At 50.7% G+C, this 19,930-nt stretch overlaps 2 protein-coding genes across 10 annotated transcripts in view; both read left to right on the plus strand.

Moving 5' to 3' along the window:
• Positions 1-8,358, plus strand: part of NAV1 (neuron navigator 1) — a 176,177-nt gene extending 167,819 nt beyond the window's left edge. For all 8 annotated transcript variants that reach the window (XM_066239148.1, XM_066239156.1, XM_066239173.1 and 5 more), the window contains 7 exons: positions 288-523; positions 1,113-1,267; positions 1,421-1,492; positions 1,935-2,131; positions 2,568-2,686; positions 4,511-4,708; positions 5,217-8,358. In XM_066239148.1, coding sequence (XP_066095245.1) covers positions 288-523; positions 1,113-1,267; positions 1,421-1,492; positions 1,935-2,131; positions 2,568-2,686; positions 4,511-4,708; positions 5,217-5,312 — 1,073 coding nt within the window. In that variant the 3' untranslated portion in view covers positions 5,313-8,358. The remainder of the gene's footprint in view (positions 1-287; positions 524-1,112; positions 1,268-1,420; positions 1,493-1,934; positions 2,132-2,567; positions 2,687-4,510; positions 4,709-5,216) is intronic.
• Positions 8,359-13,188: 4,830 nt separating this feature from the next.
• Positions 13,189-19,930, plus strand: part of IPO9 (importin 9) — a 28,913-nt gene continuing 22,171 nt past the window's right edge. For both annotated transcript variants that reach the window (XM_066239280.1, XM_066239286.1), the window contains exon 1: positions 13,189-13,398. In XM_066239280.1, coding sequence (XP_066095377.1) covers positions 13,245-13,398 — 154 coding nt within the window. In that variant the 5' untranslated portion in view covers positions 13,189-13,244. The remainder of the gene's footprint in view (positions 13,399-19,930) is intronic.

Genomic DNA, 19,930 nt, shown 5'->3' on the forward strand with positions numbered 1-19,930 from the left:
AATCTCCCACAGATACCAGATACCAAGGGACGAACAATGTGAGCTATAAAAAGATAGGACCCAGCCCTGACTTCTGTTCCCAGGGAAATTTCTGCCATGTCCACCTGCATGTACCTATAACTCATGGCAGGTCCCCTAAAAGTACAACCCACATGGTCAGCCCTTGGAGTTGGGGGCTTCCTGTGGAGCCCTGGAGCACACGGCTCTGGGCATTGCAGTGAGGAAGCAGGGGAACACATCTTGGGGGCCCCGGGGCCATCCTCATGCTCTCTGGGGCCGGGATTCAGGTCTGAAGGAGAAGTGCGTGGACAGCCTGGTGTTTGAGACACTGATCCCCAAGCCCATGATGCAGCATTACATTAGCCTCCTGCTCAAGCACCGGCGCCTGGTCCTCTCGGGCCCCAGTGGCACTGGCAAGACCTACCTGACCAATCGGCTGGCGGAGTACCTGGTGGAACGCTCCGGCCGCGAAGTCACCGAGGGCATCGTCAGCACCTTCAACATGCACCAGCAGTCCTGCAAGGTGGCTGCCCACCTGGGCCCCGCCCACATTCCTTCTGGCCTCAGTCATCCTCCTGCCCCCCTCCCTGACACATCTCCTTTCAAATCCTCTCTAGACCTCTGTCCCCCATACCCCTCCCTTTGCCTGTTAAGTTCCTTGAGTTGACCATTGTCTGAGCCACGGGCCTCCTTCCCCTCCATGCCTTCCATTTCTTCCCTGCACCTCTCTCTTCCACGTCTCTCGCTGATTTTGGGCACTTGGGGAGGAGGCACACAGAATTAACAGTCACATCTTGTGCGGTCCCTTTCCAAGTCCTGACGTCTCTGAGCATGCACCAGCTCTTGGTTCTCTCGGGTGGGAGAAGCAAGTCCCATGGAACAGACCATGGGTCCAGCCAACAAAAATGCACTTAGGCTGAGGGTGTCCCACCATCAGGGCAGTGGCTTTAGAGCCCTGGGACACTGTTCATCAGTCTGTGGCATCTGCTTCCACAGTCTGTTGTCAGGTGCCTCGGATGGAAAGCAGAGGTGCAGAGAGATCCAGAGCTAACATAGCATCCCCAGGGGCCTGCGGCCGCTGCATGCTGACCCCCTGCCTTCTGTTATTTCAGGATCTGCAACTGTATCTCTCCAACCTGGCCAACCAGATAGACCGGGACACAGGAATGGGGGACGTCCCCCTGGTGATCCTCCTGGATGACCTGAGTGAGGCAGGCTCCATCAGTGAACTGGTCAATGGGGCCCTCACCTGCAAGTACCACAAGTGGTGAGCTGGGGGGGGCAGCCTCACCGTGGTGGGAAGCAGGGGGCCTGGCCTAGTCCAACCTGGGAGCTCTCTGTTGGGGAATGGGGGGGTGCATGGCAGACGGTTCTTGTGAACATGGGTCTGAGGACACCCTCTTGCTCTTCCTTCCCCCAGTCCCTACATCATAGGCACCACGAACCAGCCTGTGAAAATGACACCCAATCATGGCTTGCACTTGAGCTTCAGGTGAGAACTATGGCCCTGAGTGAACCTTCTCTCCCTCCCCTGGAATCTGTAAAATAATTAAGTCCCAGGATCTGGCCAGAGAGCCGTAGAGAGGAGAAGGAGAGAACCCTCCCAGGTCGCTGGGGCAGAGGAGAGAGAGCAGGTATATTTGCCACATCAGCTACAGGGTGGAGATGGACCCTGGGGGAGAGGACAGGAGAGAATGGCAAAATTCAGAGACGTCACTAATATGGGCTCTGTGCCAGCATGCCTCACCCCCGCCCCCGCCCAGCCAGTCAGTTATCCGAAGAGGTTACTGGTTTGAGAATCAGCTCTGCTTGCTCAGGGCTGCTGCCCCAAATTCAGCTGACCCCACTGTGATTAGAAAAGAAACGGACAAGCTGGCAGGGGGTGAACCCCAACAGCATCCCGGCTGTCACTCTGACCCCATCCCTGGCGGTAGGATGCTGACCTTCTCCAACAACGTGGAACCCGCTAACGGCTTCCTGGTGCGCTACCTGCGGCGGAAGCTGTTGGAGTCGGACAGCGACCTCAACGCCAACAGGGAGGAGTTGCTGCAGGTGCTGGACTGGGTGCCCAAGCTGTGGTACCACCTGCACACCTTCCTGGAGAAGCACAGCACCTCCGACTTCCTCATCGGTACGAGGGCACCCCCACACCAGGCATGGCAGCGGCTCCATCCCTGCTCAGGGGGGTTCCCTTCCTCCCTGGGGTATTTGGCATCCAGGAGTGGGAACCCGTGGTTTCAGGTTAGAACCTGCATCACTGAATAACATTCCCTGGAGCAGTGAGCACTGTGTTTGGGTGAATCACTACACCCTTTAGAACGCCAAGTCATCTCCCTTGCTTTTTCCCACAATTAATGAAAAATGGGATTTCCAAGCTTCCCCTCCCTCCCTTGCCCGACACCACCTTGGGAGGCATTATTCGGGAGGCAGCCAGCTGAGCATCCATACCCACAGCTCCAGAGCAATCTCAGAATGGCCCTCCTCTGAATTCCCTGCATCCTCAGAGAGGCAGGTGCCTGGGACAGCCAGGTTCTCAGCCGCCTTCACGGCCACACGTTTTTCCGTAGGCCCTTGCTTCTTCCTGTCCTGTCCCATTGGCATCGAGGACTTCCGGACCTGGTTCATTGACCTGTGGAACAACTCCATCATTCCTTACCTGCAGGAAGGAGCCAAGGATGGGATCAAGGTGAGTCCTGCCCTCTTGACTCTGCTCTATCCCCAAGGTCAGCTGTCTGTCCCCCTCCCAAAGCAGGAGCACATCTTCAGTGTTAAACACGGGCTGCTGAGATGGGTCAGGAACTCTCCCTAACGGTTTAGACTGAGGCACTGGATGGAACAAAGCTGCCTTCAGCAAATGTCCAGACGGACGCTGCCTCAGACCATGTGTCCAGCCAAACTCGGACCACTCTAAGGATCAGGACACATAGAGACATAATTATGCTAAGAATTAAGTAAAGCCCCATTATAGCCTTAGCTTATTACCAATAAAAAGGTGACTTGGGCCTGACCAGGTAGTGGCGCAGTGAATAGAGCATCAGACTGGGATGCAAAGGACCCAGGTTCGAAACCCCAACATCGTCAGCTTGAGTGTGGGCTCATTTGGTTTGAGCAAGGCTCACCAGCTTGAGCCCAAAGGTCACTGCCTTAAAGCTCAAGGTTGCTGGCTTGAGCCCAGGGTTGCTGGCTTGAGCAAGGGGTCACTCACTCTGCAGCAGTCCCCCAGTCAAGGCACATATCAAAAAGCAATCATTGAACAACTAAGCTGCTGCAACAAAGAACTGATGCTTCTTATCTCTTTCCTTTCCTGTCTGTCCGTCTCTCTGTCTCTCTCTGTCTCTCTCTCTCAAAGAAAAAAAATGTGACTTTGGCCAAGTTACTTAACCTTCTTAACACCCTCATGTGAAAAAGATGATAAACTCTCCTCTCTGCTCAATCATTGGGCTGTTCTGAAGACAAATAAAGTGTGTGGAAAGATTTTTTTAAGAGTCAGAATAAGAACGTTGTGCAAAAGGGAAGGGTTACTTTTTTAAAAAACCTCTCCAGTTCTTTTGTCACCTATAAATTAGGTCAGTGCTCACTAGAGTCCATCCATCCCAGCACTCAGGAGCGACGATGCCATGACTGGACCCATCAACAATCACGCGCTGTCCATAAAAGCAACTTGTTATTGTGACAGGTCTCTCCTTATGGTGCAGTGAATTTCTAGAGATGTTGGCTATCAGACTGGTGACAGAAATCCTTATTGCATTTAGTTTGGCATGATTGGTAGTAGTTTTATAAGTTAAAAGCATTTTTACATGGCTAGTATCTGTTTTCAACAAAGTTAAGAATTTTTAAAAACAATTCTAAGGCATCGTTACCAAAGAGGAAGAGTTTCCTACTTGAGAAGTAAAATTGCAGGGTTGTAAGATTCGTATGTGTTGCATCTTTTTTTTTTTCTGAAGTGAGAAGCGTGGAGGGGGGGGTAGCAGGCAGACAGACTCCTGCATGCGCCCGACTGGGATCCACCCAGCGTGCCTGGCAAAGCTCAGCCCATCTGGGCCGTTACTCTGTTGCAATCAGTGCCATTCTAGCACCTGAGGTAGAGGCCATGGAGGCATCCTCAGCACCCGGGCCAACTTTGCTCCCATGGAGCCTTGGCTGCAGGAGTGGAAGAGAGAGATAGAGAGAAAGGAGAGAGGGAAGGGTAGAGAAGCAGATAGGCACTTCTCCTGTGTGTCCTGGCCAGGAATCAAACCCAGGATTTCCACACACCTGGCCGACACTCTACTGCTGAGCCAACCAGCCAGGGCCTGTACGTGTTGCATCTTAATGCAGTCTGTCAAATTATCCTCCAAAATGGTTCTACCAACTGACACCAACTTACTTCCCTTGTTGGGAAACGCAAAGAATGTGGTGCGGGGTTCGAGCCTCCAGGTTTACAGCTGAGGCAGTGCTGGCACCATCAGGAGACAGCATGACCAAGCCTCTGATCTGTGGGTTTCTCTTCCCTAATCCCGCTTCTCTCCAGGTCCATGGGCAGAAAGCTGCTTGGGAGGACCCAGTGGAGTGGGTCCGGGACACTCTGCCCTGGCCATCAGCACAGCAAGACCAATCAAAGCTATACCACCTGCCCCCACCCACCGTGGGCCCTCACAGCATGGCCTCTCCTCCCGAGGACCGAACAGTCAAAGACTGCACCCCAAGTTCTCTGGAGTCAGACCCTCTGGTGAGTCAGAGTAGAAGAGTGAGAGATAACAGAATTGAAGTCTTTATTCATTCCCTGTGGTGGGGGGCAGGAGGGGGGCTAGAGAGTGTCAGGAAGGCAAGGAGCTAGATGGCACAGGCAAGGAGCTTTGACTCAGAGCCCTAAATGGGTAGAGATGGTGTGCCGGTGACCTGGCATAAGCTACATAAGGACGTGTGCCAGTAGAAGGAGTTCTAGCTAGCTAACACTGGCATGTCTGGGCCATCTGTCCTCTACTAGCCTGTCAGCACCTTGAAAGCAGAGGCACCTCGTTCTATTTGTCACCCCCGCCCCCACATGGCAGCTGTGACCCAGATGCTCATGTGCACGTGGACAGAAAGGGCTGATGCAGTCATGGTGACCCTCTCCTGAGCCACGTCTGCACTCTGGGCTCTGAGTTCCCTGAAAACTAATGTTCAGACCCACGTCGAGGTTGTTTCATATTCCCTGAGGTCCCAACTGTCACAACCCCCCCCCCGTCCCTCTTCAGATGGCCATGCTGCTGAAGCTTCAAGAGGCTGCCAATTACATTGAGTCTCCCGACCGAGAAACCATCCTGGACCCCAACCTCCAGGCAACGCTTTGAGGATCACGTGGTCCCTTGTCACACCCAGACAGCATGACGCTGGCACCGGCTCTGTCAGTGTCCCCTTTCCCTTCCCCTCCCCTCCCCTGTGCTGGCTCTCCAGTGGTGAGACGACAACGGGAGGGGGAGGAGACGCAGGAAGACAGCGGGTTCTTGGTGCTGCACCTTTGAGAACTCCCTAGTCAGACAGGACTAGTGGGGTGGCGTTAGGGAACTGGTGTCCCCGACAGATATTGACTGGCCCCCTCTCATGACTTCGGGGAAAAAGATGATGCTAGGTCTATTCCCTGGATTCCTTGCCTCAATGTCAGACTCCTGGGCTTTCTGGGGAGGGCTCAGAAGACATCCAGCAATCCCATCTTGGGTCCTCACCGATTTTCAGGAGCACCTCTGAGAGGGACAGTCCCTGCGGGGAAACCTGAGGGAGCCGGGAGCTCCCAGGACTTCTGAAGACCCTTCCTGACCCATCACCACTGCCAACAACTCTCCCCCCACCCCCGCTGAGATCTGGCTGGAGCCCAGAAAAAAAAAGAAGCATGTGGTTTAAAAAAATGTTTAAATCAATGTGTAAAAGGTTTTTTAAAAAATGCAAAAGATGAAGCTGGAGAGAACCAGGTGCCAGGTGGCAAGAGCATCACCCCTCCCTGGAGGATTGAGGGGACAGGACAGCTGCCAATCTTAAGAAGTTGCCAAACCACGAAAACCACATTGCAGCCTTTGGAGAAAGACTGCCCGCTCTGCTGTCTTACACCCTCTCACGTGCATGAGAGTCAATAAACCCAACCTTTTTTAATTTTATTTTCAGTTTGTTTTGGGGGGTTTTTTGTTGGTTTTTGTTTGTTTGTTTGTTTGTTTTTTGCTTTTTGTTTTGTTTGTATTTTTTCCTCCCATTTCCCTATTTATTTTTTTTCTCTTTGTGGTTTTCTTTTTTTTTTCCTTCTTTCCCTATCTCCTCACATGTTCATGAGATGCTTGGGCTCCTTTTCCAGGGACTGGTTTAGCTTTTCCAGATGGGTTTCCTTTGGAGAATCTGACGCCCGTCTAATTGGCACTGGTGAGACACCTGCCATGCCGCCGTCCTGAGCATCCTTGAGGCTCACACGAGCACGAAGCATCAGTTCAGAAGCAGCGGGACGAGAGGAACGTGGACTTCCCTTTTGAGAAAGCACACGTGCTTCCTGGGTGATCTATCAGCCAGCCTCTGACATGAAAGTGTGACTTCCTATCTTGACAGGAGATCAACCGTGAGCATCACCGTGGATTAGAGGAAAACCCGGAAACTGGCACTGTTCCTCGGTCTCACGGGCTGGCTGGCCCCTCTCTGCACCATCCTGATGGTAGCCCCTTGGCTCGACGGGACCCAAATTCCAAGCTGGCTTTTTTACTATTTGTGACAAGTGAGAGTTCACTTACCAGAACCTGGACTTCCATGTGTGATACTCCCAATTGGAATATAAGGCTCAGCGACCTGCCTTCCAAAGGGAACCACCTTTGTCAGAAGTTGCCCTGGAGGTCAGGCAGTCTGTATTTCTTCACTTGACGAGCACTCACTGAGCAGTTTAGAAAGAGGACAAGAGGAGACTTGGGCCCTTGAGTTCAGTCTAGGAGGAAACATGAACCTCCGCTAAGTACACATCCCATTGTTACATAGACCTTCAGGATCATCTGAGAAATGTAGCCAGAACCCAAAGACCCAGCCAGAAAGAAACCTCTGATGAGACAAGCCATACTTCATGCACAGAAGGTCCAGGATCACTTAGGGTGGACCTGAGGACGATGGACTCTTGCTTCTCTCGAGAGGGGAAATTTACTTTCCTGCCATTTCTGAAATCCTCGTGGGCCCATATCCAGGCTGAGCCACCTGGTGAGGCTAAAGTTTCAGGGCCTTATAGACCAGAGATGTGATGAGCCGGGGACCAGGTGTCTACTCCTCAGATTCCTAATTAGCACAAGACCTCCTCATATCCACAGCCACATGGCCCTGCATAAGATGCAACCAAGGAGCAGGTGCCTCTGAATCTGCACATCAGAATATTCTCATTGAGGTCCAAAAGATGGTCTAGATTGTCCCCCAAAAAAGCTTCTGCCGTCACCTGGTTGCACCCAGGAATGACAGGGTCCTCCATCCATGCTGGAGACTGTTCCTGCTATTGCTGCTAAGTGCATGAGCTGTGAAGATCCCCAACCAACCCAGCTGTCACATATGCAATTCTGCAGTGGGAAGAGGCTGTTCATCCAAGGATGGTGCTGTCATCAGTGCCTTAAGGTCCCTGCTGTGTGGAAGGAGGAAGCCCCAGAGCTGGAAGTTCTAACTCGGAAGGAAGGGCCTCCTGTGGACCCAGGCCTCTTCTGAACCCTGTCCTAGCTCCAGTCCCCATGGCCGGGCTCAGATGTTCAGTGCCATCTTCATTGGGTGGCTGAGCCCTTAATACTCTTATCTTCTGGTGCTGCCCGGCCAGTGCCTTCTTGTCATGGATGTGACTGGCGACTTGAGAAAAAGGAAGGGGAGAACCTTTTCCTACATTCCAACTGCCTCAGACCCCCAGAAGGATTCTTGTCTCCCTAGGAACCGTGGGTACTACCGTGGATTTTATTTGGATCCTCAGCAGGTTGATTGTAGAGGCCTCTCACTCACGTCACGATGTTTCTTCTCTACTCCTGGGATCCACCCTGTCTGCTCTCAGTTGGCTGCTGCACTCAGCCCGGTCTCTGGCTGCTCTCCTCCAGAAGGTGTGTTCCCATCCGACGAGTTCCCTCTGGAGCCTGGACCCTGTTTACGGTTGTGCACCTGGGCCCCTGTCTGTGGGATCAGTCATCTCCCCAAGGAACCATGCTTATGAGGCAACTGCAGACGGTGGAGCCTCCTCATGGTGCTATCACCCTTTGGGATGCTCATCCAGACTTCTCTGAAGCAGCAAACCGGAGCTCCCCTCACTGCCCTAGAATTAACAGCAAGAGCAAACTCACAGCATTCTTCTACCAACATACCTGCTTTTTGGTAGAGACCACTGGGAGCCCTCAAAAAAAAAAAAAAAAACAGCAAAAACTAGGTCCCACAGCTAAATTCTCAACACCCCCCCCCAGCACCTTCAGAAGAATCCAGCCCACCTGAGACTGGAGTTTGTGCTCTTCCTTCCTCTCCAGGACCCCAGCTCTGTTCCTCACCAAAGCTGGCTACAGCAGATGACATGGCTCAATGCCCAACATCAACCTGGGACAGCCACAGTCCAGGTGGGGCTCCTTATCCTCTGCTGAGGAGCCCCACTTCCAGATGAACAAGACCAACACATTCTGTTCAGTGTATTTGTTTCTCGAACCCTGCCTAGGCACTAACAATAAAATACTAGGTGATTGGAGGCTCATATGGGACCTGATGTCTCTGTGTGTCTGTGTGTGTCACAAGAGCAGTCTGCTGTACCTGTGTCCTATCTTCTGAGGCTTCATAGAATACTTTTAATAGTCTGCTTTGTGGCTGCTCTACGGTGCTTCTCTCTACCTTTGTGAATCCTCATACCACCATCTTTTTTCAGGTAGGCTAACCATTGGGAAGCTAGAGGCTGCCAGGAAGAAGGATTTCCCAAAGTTCATGGAGAGACCCTACAATGAAGTCCTTAGTGGTTGGCATGCTTGCTCTTGAATGACCAACCCTCTAGCTCATCCCTTCATAGTCCTTCAGGACTTAAGACAAAATAGTGATTTTTTTGTTTGTTTGTTTGTTTCATTTCTCATCTTCTGGCTCTCTTGGTTTGCAAAACCTAACCTCTCCCCTTCTAGCCCCCTAAGACAAGGGCCACGAGGGGTACCCCCTTTTCCATGGTCAGAGGTAATCATTTCCCGTAGCATTCCAGAAAGGAGAAAGCGTTGATAGGCCTCCTCTTCCTCACAGACACTGCCTCACCTGAGGCAACACCATGGACAGAAACCCTACGACTAAGTATCATCTGCCTGACCCAGTGGGGACTTGGTCCTGGGAGCCAAGATGGAGGGGAGAAAAGGGAGGGAAGACATGCATGACACTCTAAGGAGGTCTCCTTGTCTTTTGGACAGGAAGTTGTTCTGTCCTGAGCACATGTTTACATGGGGTTCAAGTGCAAAAAGAATCTGGATCACCAAGTGTTCACTCATCAAATTTTTTTTCCTTCCTTAAATCCTGGATCTCAGCTAAGCTGATGCAAATCATTAGAGGACTAGTCAACCCCACTGATGGGATGAAATGAGCTTTTGCAAATGGTGCTCTGATAGGGATGGACGGAAATGGTCATGGGATGTGGTACAATCTTAGGATGACTGACAACTAGCAAGTTCAGGCTCAAGGCCATACTGAAGAGGTCCTAAGTAATACAGTTGGCTTCGGGACCCTGTGTTCCCCCAAAGGCCAAAGCCTAACGCTACTGCCCTTTATCAGTGAATCAACTTTATACATATTCATGAGCCCTCAGTCAACCTGATCAGGGATCTATGGGGCCACCACGTGGCTCTCTTCATGGCCAGCGTGTGTGTGTGTGTGTGTGTGTGTGTGTCCACTCAGCCTGGCCCTGAGAAAGAGGAGAGTAAATGGGAAAATGCTAGAGTCTCTGAGTGAGGACACCCATTGAAATTAGGAAGCTGCGGGGGGACAGTGCAGCTGAAAAGTAAGACCTGTGTGCTGGATCCTCCCCTTGCAAGGTTTTGGCTATGTTTTGTTCATGATCATGCCCTGGAGACTTTTCTATGATGAAAGTGCTTGTAAAGTGGGCCCCTGGTTCCTTGATGCAACAACTCTCCTTAAAGCAGCTGGTTCTCAGTGTGTGTTTCCAGTCTGGCAGCAGCATCTGGGGACTTGTTAAAAACGAAATTCTTGGACCCCCATCCCAGACCTACTGAATCCAAGAACTCTGGATGGTGCCCAGCAACCTGTGTTTTCACAAACCCTCTGGGCAATTACGACGCACACTGTAGTTTGAGATTCGCAGTTTGTATTAAAGGGAATGCCAAGTACCAAGAGCCCCCACACTAAGGTCCTAGATGGTAATTGAGATTTAAATGTTAATTTCCAAATCCCCTTTCTCATGCTTCCTTCTGTTGTTTTTCTTTTTTTCTTTTATTTAACACAGGAAGGAAAGGTATGTGTGCTAGGGGGGCAGTTAGAGGAGTGTTTGCATCTCCTATTTGAATAAACCTTCAGAGCAAAAAAAATCTCACGGCTCTGAAATGTGCACTTGGCAAACTAAAGGGTTTCAACAAGGGTAGCAGTCGGAGGGCTTGTCCAGATTGCTGGATGATTTGTGTCCTTATGTGAGTTGTAAGGGGTGCTGAGGGCCTGGCCAGAGTCCCCTTCCCCAGGGCAGCTAACCAGTGTAGAGCTCCAGGCTCCCAGGAAAGACCCTGCTCTTGCTCTGCTCTGTTTCCCAGGACAGTTCAGCATGATGAAGGGACAGGACCAAGAATGAAGTCCCTGGACTCATTCTGTCCCTACCTCACACCAGGGCTTGGATGCAGAACTACTCAGCTATGGTGACACAATAAAATCCTTTTTCATAAAGGACTATCTATCCAAGGTCACAAACTCTAGCTGATGGAGCCACGGAGGAGATGAGGCTGATCACACCTGCTTTTGTTTTTAAGTTTATCGATTTTCCCTGTGAAAGGGCTTGTGTGGATAGAGGACAAAGCACACTAGTGCTCAGCCTCTGAGCTCGAGAATTCAGCCTTTTGGAGAAGGGGCTAAAAGCCGGAGGAAGGTAGGGATGAAGCCATTGCACTCACATCACCCTTTGGTCCCCAGAAGGCTGATGGTGGGCCCTTGGGTCGCCTCCTGTGGGCCTTCAGCTTCCCTGCCATTTCTCTGAGACTGACATGTCGGGTAATTGGTCAGGAGCCCCTAAGTCCCCTCCAGCCTTGGCTGCTGCTATGTAGTAGCCTCTACTTCCTGACGGCTTTTGTTTTTCCTTTTAACAGAACAACCTTTTTAAAAGGAATGCTAACTCCTGCTCGACCCCCCCCATTCTGTCTTAGGCAGCACTGTTCTTTAATTTATTGGGTAGAAAACCCTAAATCAGTCTGTGTATGTGTCTGTGTGTTTGTTTTTTTCTCATTGAACCCCCCCCCCCCCCGCTTTCTAATGTAGAGAAAGCAAAACGGAGTCTAGAAAGCAAAGTGATGTATATAGTGCAGTAACAATCATGACGGGAGCTGGGCTCTCCCCCCACCCCAGCCAGTAAGTCATTTTAAAATAACAAATTGGTTGAAAAATAAATCCATGCCAGGACCAGGAGAAGAGGACCCCTAATTCAGGCCCTCTGTTCATTGGGCATGTCTCCTCCCAACAAAGCTCACCTGTTCTGATGCTATTTCCATTTCAATAAAGTGATCTGAGTCGTCCACCAGTTCCCTAGCTCCCCGTCTGTCCAGTTTCTGTCTCTCTTTATCTAGTAGTCCAGTCCTTGTTCTGGAGGGTGAGGCTGACTGTGGCCATCTGCCTCACTCAGAGGTAAGAGCACCTACCCGGGAATGTCTGTCTGATCCCTTTGGATGGGGAGAGGGCTCCTGCTTGCACACTGTGGACCTAGCGTCCTTCATCAGAACTTGACATGTCCATGCCAGAAGTTGGGGGATTCTCAAGTCCTCTGCTCATGGGCCACCACATTTGAAACCTACCGCCCTGTGGACATTCCTAAGGTGTTCCTCTTGGGGTAAAAGTGAACCTATGAGACAGAAGCTATTGTCATGGAGTTTGGCTTCTGGCCACGGAGAGAAGGAAAAGAAGTCCCACTGTTCCCCACTGTGGAGCTGCAGGGACCTAGAAGCACTTTTCCCTAAGGGAATTGCTGTGGGAACACAACCCACCTCTCTCTAACATGGGAGGTGAGGAGGTGACACATGCTCCTACAATCAATGGGAGAGTCATTTCACTGGAAAAACCCTCAGATGAGGGGACTTAGCCCCTGAATGGCATCAGCTCAGCACCGGCAGTCTTAGAACTGGGGGGTGTGGGTGGGTTTCCTATTTCACTCAGAGTGAGGCTCAAGGTCCCAGTAAACCTTGCTGAGAAATACCTGGTCCTCTAAGCTCTGGAACCATATATGCCTTCCATCCCATCTTCCTCTGCAGCCACCCAGCCCTGTTGCTAAACCCTCCAGATGATGCTACCCACTTGCTCCGGTATTCAGAAGTGTGAATCCCCTGAGCCACGGGTGAGACCAGCCCTGGCACATCCACAGAAAACCACGCCTGTTCCTTCACTGCTCAAACGTCCAGCCTTAATTTCTCTGGAAAGAGAGGTTACACATTCCCAGCCAATAGGATTCATTCTCAAATAGTCACATAAACACTCAATCTGGAGCACACACCCTTCCCACACGGGTGGGCTCTCTCCTGGCCGGCTACTTTCAGCATCCAGGTGAGCTCGTGAAAATCAAGGGACTGAGCTTTTAAAGGCAACACTCTCCACTGCCCGGCTCACTTCAGTTTCCTCTCCCCTCCCTCTGAATTTCCCAGGCTAAGAGATTAACAGTCTCCCTTCAATAAAGAAAGTGTTTGGGGGGGGAAAGAGGTTGGTTAAAAGCCATTTTTGACCCAGCTCCCTTTCCTTAAAATCTCTCCACATCCCTGCCCACCTCACTTCCTCGCTCCTAACACAGCACCTCTCACCTGAAAGGTGCATGGATCTGAAGCCCTGCCCTACATCACGGCCTTGATCCAAGCCGGGCGGCTCTGGGGACGTCCGCCGCCGCCTCCAGGGCGCAGCTGCTCAGAACGCCAAGTGCGCCTTGCGGAGGGAGATGCAGTTCTCATCCCTGCCGCCGGAGGCGCTGTCCGCGGAGGCCGACGCGCCTTCCCCGTGCTCGGAGCTCCCGCCACCTCGTACGCAGGCGCAGCTTCGCGGATTGGCCGCGCGCGGGAGCCGTCGTCCGTGGCGGGCCGGCCGCGGGGCTGGCGGGCTGAGTGGGAAAGATGGCGGCGGCGGGCGCGGCCTCGGGACTGCCGGGGCAGGTAGCGCAGGGCCTGAAGGAGGTGCTGGTGGACACGCTCACGGGGATCCTGTCGCCGGTGCAGGACGTGCGCGCGGCCGCCGAGGAGCAGATCAAGGTGCTGGAGGTGACGGAGGGTGAGTGTGCGGGGCAGGCGGGGCGCTGCGGGGCTGGCGTGGGCGCTGGGGTCCAGGCGGATGCGACTCGGACGGCGGGGGGCGCTGCGGGGCGGCGTGGGCGCTGCGAGGCTGGCGGGGCACTGCAGGACGTCTTGGGCGCTGGGAAGCCGGGCGGGTGCAGCGCGGAGCCGGCGCGGGGCGCTGCGGAGCCGGGCGGGTGCAGCTCCGACGGCGGGGCCACGTTACGGGCCGCCGGAGGGCAGCGCGGGGCGGCCGGGCGCGCATGGCTCCGCCAGACTGCGGCCCGGACTCCGGCCTTGGCCTCCCGCGCTGCATTCATCCGGCCCCGCGGCGCCCCCGCCACGCCGGCCTTTGTCTCCAGCTTTGTCCCCGCGGGATGGGAAGTGGTCGCGGGCGCCGCGCAGCCGGCTCGGTCCTCCCCGAGACCCCCAGACCGGACGTAAGCGGCGTCGGAACGCGCCCTCCCTGGGTTCGGGCCGCGGGGAATGTGAAAGGCGGGGAAGGCTTAGCGCTGTTCTGGAGGCCCAGGGGCAACTGTCATTGTCCGGCAGACGTGGGGCCCGCGCGGTGGATGGGAGGCGCCGGTGCTGCCGCGCCCCCAGGAGAGCCTGCGCTCCCGGGTGACCCGGCCAAGCAGCGCATCATGGTCGAGTGACTGTCCCCTGACGATGCCCCGCGTTCCTGCCGTCCAGATGCAGGTGCAGCACCTTTCCTGAAAGAGGGCCCGGGATCGTTGTGAGACTGTCCCACCTCGGCGACGTCCGTTATAAAGTGCCGGCCCTCGCTTTCTCCATTCTTCGGGGTCTCGCGTTCGGTCCAGGCCGCTGGTGGCATTTGATAGAAACACGCACGCAGACCCGCGCTGACTGCTGGTGCGCCGGAGGCGCGCGCGGGTGGGGACAGCTGCGGGTGCCAGAGAGGCGACATCATCCCAGTGGTCTGGCAGAGAGCATGTGGCCTGAGAGTGTCTAGTTGGAATGAGCTGCTTTAAAACCTTTGGAGGCATTGAGGTTTTTAAATAGATTCCTTATGTTAACTTGCAACTATACAGATACACCTCTTAGTAACCTGTTTTTAGGGAGAGGATGCGGCACCTGGCTTCCTTTCTTCCCCTATGACTTGAACAGCTTGTTTTGCCTTTGGGTCTGGAGTGCCCCCAGTTTCATGTTGTGTTTGCATCTCAGCTGTTGGCTTGACATGGACAGTAGTAGTGTCTTTTCTGCCTTGAGGAACAGAGGCAGCACCTGGCTTCCCAACCAGCACCCTGGCTCTATGGCCAGACACCACGGGACACGCCTCCTGCTTTCAGAATGCCCAGCAGGCCAATGAATGAACATGTAATTTTTGCTCCTTCAGAGTTGCTTCACCTGTTAGTTTTATTTTAGTAGGAAAAAAACCCAACAACAACACTGCTTTCTGATGCTAGGAAACATACTTCCTGAAAACTCAAAGTTTATGAGAAATCTGGGAGTTGGTGTTTATTATTTGTGTCCCAGTCATCTTTTGGTTCCCTGGGCTCAAGGTCGGTCGGGTAACAACCAAATCTCATTGTTTCTAGTCCCTCTGTGCCTTCCAGTAACCAATCACACTGTCTTTGGGAGGTGTTTGTTATTGCCGCACACAGGAGACTGGTCCCAGCTGGTCCCTAACCAGTCTGTTCCCTTTGGCAAACAGGTGTGCCTCCTTCCTTGGATGCCAGGTGATGACGCCTAGTCTTGAAAATAAGTGAAAGAATCTCTAATGTAATTCTGGGGGAAAGGGCACAGGTCAGCTGTCAACGCCTTGTCAAATGCACAGACAAGAAATGTTGACAAACTCTGACCAGAATCTGGGGTAGAGGAAATTTTATTGATTGATTTCAGAGAGAGGAAGGGAGGAAGACAGAAACATTGACTTGTCTCTGTATGTGCCCCAACCCGGGATCAAACCTGCAACCTTTGTGTTTTAGGACAATACTCTAACCAACTGAGCTATCCAGTCAGGGCTGAGAGGAAATTTTAAGAAGCAGTTATCTTAGAAAATTGAGGTTGCAGGATCCCAGTGTACATCCTGGTCATTTAGTCTGCCAGCTGGAATTTTCCCAGAAATAACTTTCTTCCAATTAGTTATCATTTTCCAGATGGGAGCCCATTCTCCTAAGCCGAGGAAGGAGTGTGCTTGAGAGAGTCACCTGCCTCATGCTGGGTCAATTTCAAAAGGATCAAGATAGTTGTTTCCTCAGCCTGGCTTCCTCAAATGGCTTTCCACCCTGCCGTTTTCTCTTGTTACTTGGTGTCTGAGGGAAACCAGCAAACATTTCTGAGTAGTTAAAGCCTAGCTAATATGGTTAATTAACTAGAGGAGATGGTGCCCCTAGCCTCCTTCAGACAGCACTCCATCCTGAGCTGAGAAGCACACTACTACTTGGAAGTTAGGAAGTTACACAGTTTTCCAGCAAGTAGTGGTACCTTTCATCTTTCTTGGGGTATTGGGATCTTGAGTTTGGTCAGCAGACTTTGCTGGAATGTTGTTCTGCCCCAACAGAGCAAAAATATAAGGATTTTTGATCTGAAAGAGCATTTTTCTAATTTTATTTTACTTAATAGGCAAGTGATATCAAGCATTTTGTAAACATAATTGAAGAGCCTGGGAAGGTGTGAACTGCAGGTGACCTTTTGCATCTGAGGTTCTATGCTTGGCTCCATCAGCTCTGGTGTGTCTGGCTTTCAAGGTCCTGACTTTTGAGACTGTCAGGTCTTTGTTTTTGGTGTATTTATGCTTTACTGTTTTGTATCTTAGAATAAAGTCTTTTCCTTTTTCTTTTTTTTTCTACGTTTCTTCTAAGAGTAGCATCATCCAAGTGGTGAAGCGAGTTGGTTTTGCTCACAGTCCCATTCTCCAGGCCAGCATAGCACAGACTTTCCTATATAACTAGATTCCCTGTCATTTGTCTTTTGTCTATTAGAAATGAAGATGTGTTGTTGTTGTTGTCATTTGGCCTTGACTTAGTCCCCAGCAGATAATGTCCCTCCCACCCCTGTTAATTGCACCAGGGAGGAAGTTGCCGCTCCCTGCCTTTTCCTGGAGTTCAGATGCTGCCCAGTCCGTGCTGATCCCCCTTAGAGGCCTCGAAAGAAAGGTCCTGCGCTGGCTGTCTGCCTCCTGGTTCTCATGGGCGCTTTTCTGGCTCTCTTGCAGTATAGCTAAGCACTGTTACCTGCGAAGGCAGCCCCTCAAGGATCCAGACGCACTCCTGGGCATGTGGCACTGAGGCACTGGGCACTCCTGGGCACTGAGCTGGGCAGAAGGCGGCCACGCTCGGAAAAAGGCCAGTGGTGGAGTTTTCTTTTTCCTTTCAGCTGTGGTTTTGTGGTGTCTTCAACCCCATGAGAAAACAAGGCTCCTGCTGAGCTGTGCTTGGAACTCCCCTCCTCCCCAGAGAGTCCTACACACAGCCCCCTGCCCCCACAGTAGCTTCCCTGCCTATGGAAGCCCTGCCACGTCCAGGTGGTCTCTAGCTGACCCCCAAGACCACCCACATGGGTGTCTCTTCCTTTTCTCTCCAGGCTCTCTCCTTGGACCATCCTTCTAAGCCAGTTTTAAATAAGGAATGTTTTTGCCTGGTGGGGCAAGAGAGAGAGAAGGGGGAGCAAAGATGACGAGAGAGGGGGCAGAAGGGAAGCAGGAGGGCAAAGTCTTGCTTAGGAAGGTGATCAGAATACCACTTTGGATTGGATTAAAGGTATAAACAAGAACCTAGACAAGGTGAAAACCCAGGTTAACAGAATGGGTCTGTCCTATTTCACCTCAGGAAGGGAAACTAGAGGAATTCAATTTCTTAACAAAATGGCTTGAGAAAGCTACGTCCCACTTGGGAATGTTCCCCTATTGCTAACTCAGAGATTGAATTTTAGTTTAATCTGAATTGGCCCTTTCCAAGCAAGACAAAAAATAAAACTGATATAGCCTATGTCGCTAAGATTTTCCTACCTTCATCATCCCTAAGTAAGTTTTTCAGCCTTTTAGTGCTTTCTAAAAAAGTTATATTTAAAGATACCAATCAGCCTGACCTGGCGGTTGCACAGTGGATAGAGCATCAGACTGGGATGCACAGGACCCAGGTTCAAGACCCTGAGGTCGCCAGCTTGAGCACGGGCTCATCTGGTTTGAACAAAGCTCATCAGCTTGGACCCAAGGTCTCTGGCTTGAGCAAGGGGTTACTCGGTCTGCTGAAGGCCCACGGTCAAGGCACATATGAGAAAGCAATCAATGAACAACTAAGGTATCTCAACAAAAAGCTGATGATTGATGCTTCTCATCTCTTTCTGTTCCTGTCTGTCCCTCTCTATCCCTCTCTCTGACTCTCTCTCTCTCTATCTCTGTAAAATAAAATAAAATAAAATAAAGACACCAATTAGCAAAACTGAAAATCCCCCAACATTCACTAAATAAATAAAATACTTTTTTCTTTACAGATATACTTAGTTGTTTTTTCTTCCAAAAATATTTGGTGGTCTCTGTTAAGTGACTATATGTAAATAGAGTTTTTACTCTTTAACAGAAACCAGCAATGACTAGGAGCATATCTGTGTAGATCAGATTTACAACAAGTCAGAGAATTTGAAGGGGGTTTTTTTTTCTGACTTTTCCTTCTGTGCATTCATTTCATAGCATAGAGTTCAACATCAGTACCACACCTCCACTGTCACTCCTTGTCAACAATTCTTCATATAGCTTTGAAGTAAACTAAAGCATGATATGAAATTCTTCTCTGGTGACTTGTATCTCTATATTTCTAATGGGTATATGTGAAGACAGAATAATTAGGTTAAAGTTACCATCAATACTTTCCCTCTTACATCCCGCTATAACCTAATGCAAATTAGTCCTTTGTCCTTGAATTTGGGAGGTTTCCAAACCAAAGTTGATCATGTAGTTACTGTCTTTGAAATTAGGAGCCTGTAGACAAGAAAATGTGTTCCGTTCTTCCATCCCATTTTTCAACTTTGTCTTTGGTCAATGGTGGTAATAGTCTTTGAAGATTTTCTTTCCCACGGAGGCTTTTGAGCAGAGCTCCATGCTTCCTAGACTGTCAAGCTTCTTGTGTAGAGAAAGTAAACTTCCAGAGAAAACCTGTCTGTCAGTGCTTGTTGTAGGCGCCAATCTGCTGGCTGACTTAGGGTTCAGACCTCGTGGGTCTTAGTCTTCTGATGATCTTTTTCCGTCCTCTCAGTCTCAGTGATGTGTGGAGGGAAGTGAGCAGTGGAAACTGGGGTGTGGTCTCTGAGAGTTACTAGATAGGGTTAAAGAGCTGCCGCTATTGTGGTCATCATGAGTACTGCCTTCTCCTGTCACTGACAGGGGTAAAGGTCTTCACACTAAGCTCTTCTCTAAAAAGGCAGGTGTGGAGTTCTCGGATTGTTGAGAAGAGGCCCCGCTCCTAGCCTGGCAGGCCCTGCATGTACAGTTGCCTGGTCTTCATGCTCTAGGGCAGGGGTCCCCAAACTTTTTACACAGGGGGCCAGTTCACTGTTCCTCAGACCGTTGGAGGGCCAGACTATAAAAAAAAACTATGAACAAATCCCTATGCACACTGCACATATCTTATTTTAAAGTAAAAAAACAAAACGGGAACAAATACAATATTTAAAATAAAGAACAAGTAAATTTAAATCAACAAACTGACCAGTATTTCAATGGGAACTATGGGCCTGCTTTTGGCTAATGAGATGGTCAATGTCTGGTTCCATATTTGTCACTGCTAGCCGTAACAAGTGATATGACGCGCTTCCGGAGCTGTGATGCGTGTGTCCCGCATCATCAGAAGTAGTACTGTACATGAGCACCACCGCCACATATAGTGCTCCTCTCACTGACCACCAGTGAAAGAGGTACCTGCCGGGGTCCAGCCCCGGGGGGAGGATCCAGGGGTCCCACAGGAGGAGACGACGTCGGCGAAAATCGAGTGAGAGAGCTGAATTCTTTATTCTCTGGTTAGCATTTACTGCCAGGCATCTCCCTCAATGGCTGGTCTAACATTACTTTTTATGCACACACACTAAGTTACAATCACATGGTATTTTGAATACATCATTGTCTTAGTTTCACTATGGTTACATATTTCCAGATAACAGTTAATTCATATCTATAAGCTACAAGTTAGGTGGTAAGTTATTCAAAGTACAGTTGTACAATAACTTGAATAGTAATAACAATATTGGTACAAACTTCTAAAATATTAGTACTAATTAATAACTCTATTTTACTGTTGTTGTGAGTCAAGGGCGCAGAGAGAGATAGCAGACAAAATCATCAAGGACTAGCAAAGGACCACCGCTTGTTCAGGCAAATAGCCTTGAGTTCATGTAGTGTCCTAATTCTTTTTTCACAAGACTACAAAAGGCTTGCTATTTAAGAAACTGACATAGTATTAAGAGTAATTTTTACTTAAAGATACATAGAGTGCACCTGCAAGATAGCTAGTAGCAACATAATATCAGAAGGCATTAGTTGCTATTGCTGCTATGAATCCCACCACATTCCTCTCCTT

The sequence above is a fragment of the Saccopteryx bilineata genome, chromosome 1 (genome assembly GCF_036850765.1).
Source record: "Saccopteryx bilineata isolate mSacBil1 chromosome 1, mSacBil1_pri_phased_curated, whole genome shotgun sequence".
Taxonomy (NCBI): domain Eukaryota; kingdom Metazoa; phylum Chordata; class Mammalia; order Chiroptera; family Emballonuridae; genus Saccopteryx; species Saccopteryx bilineata.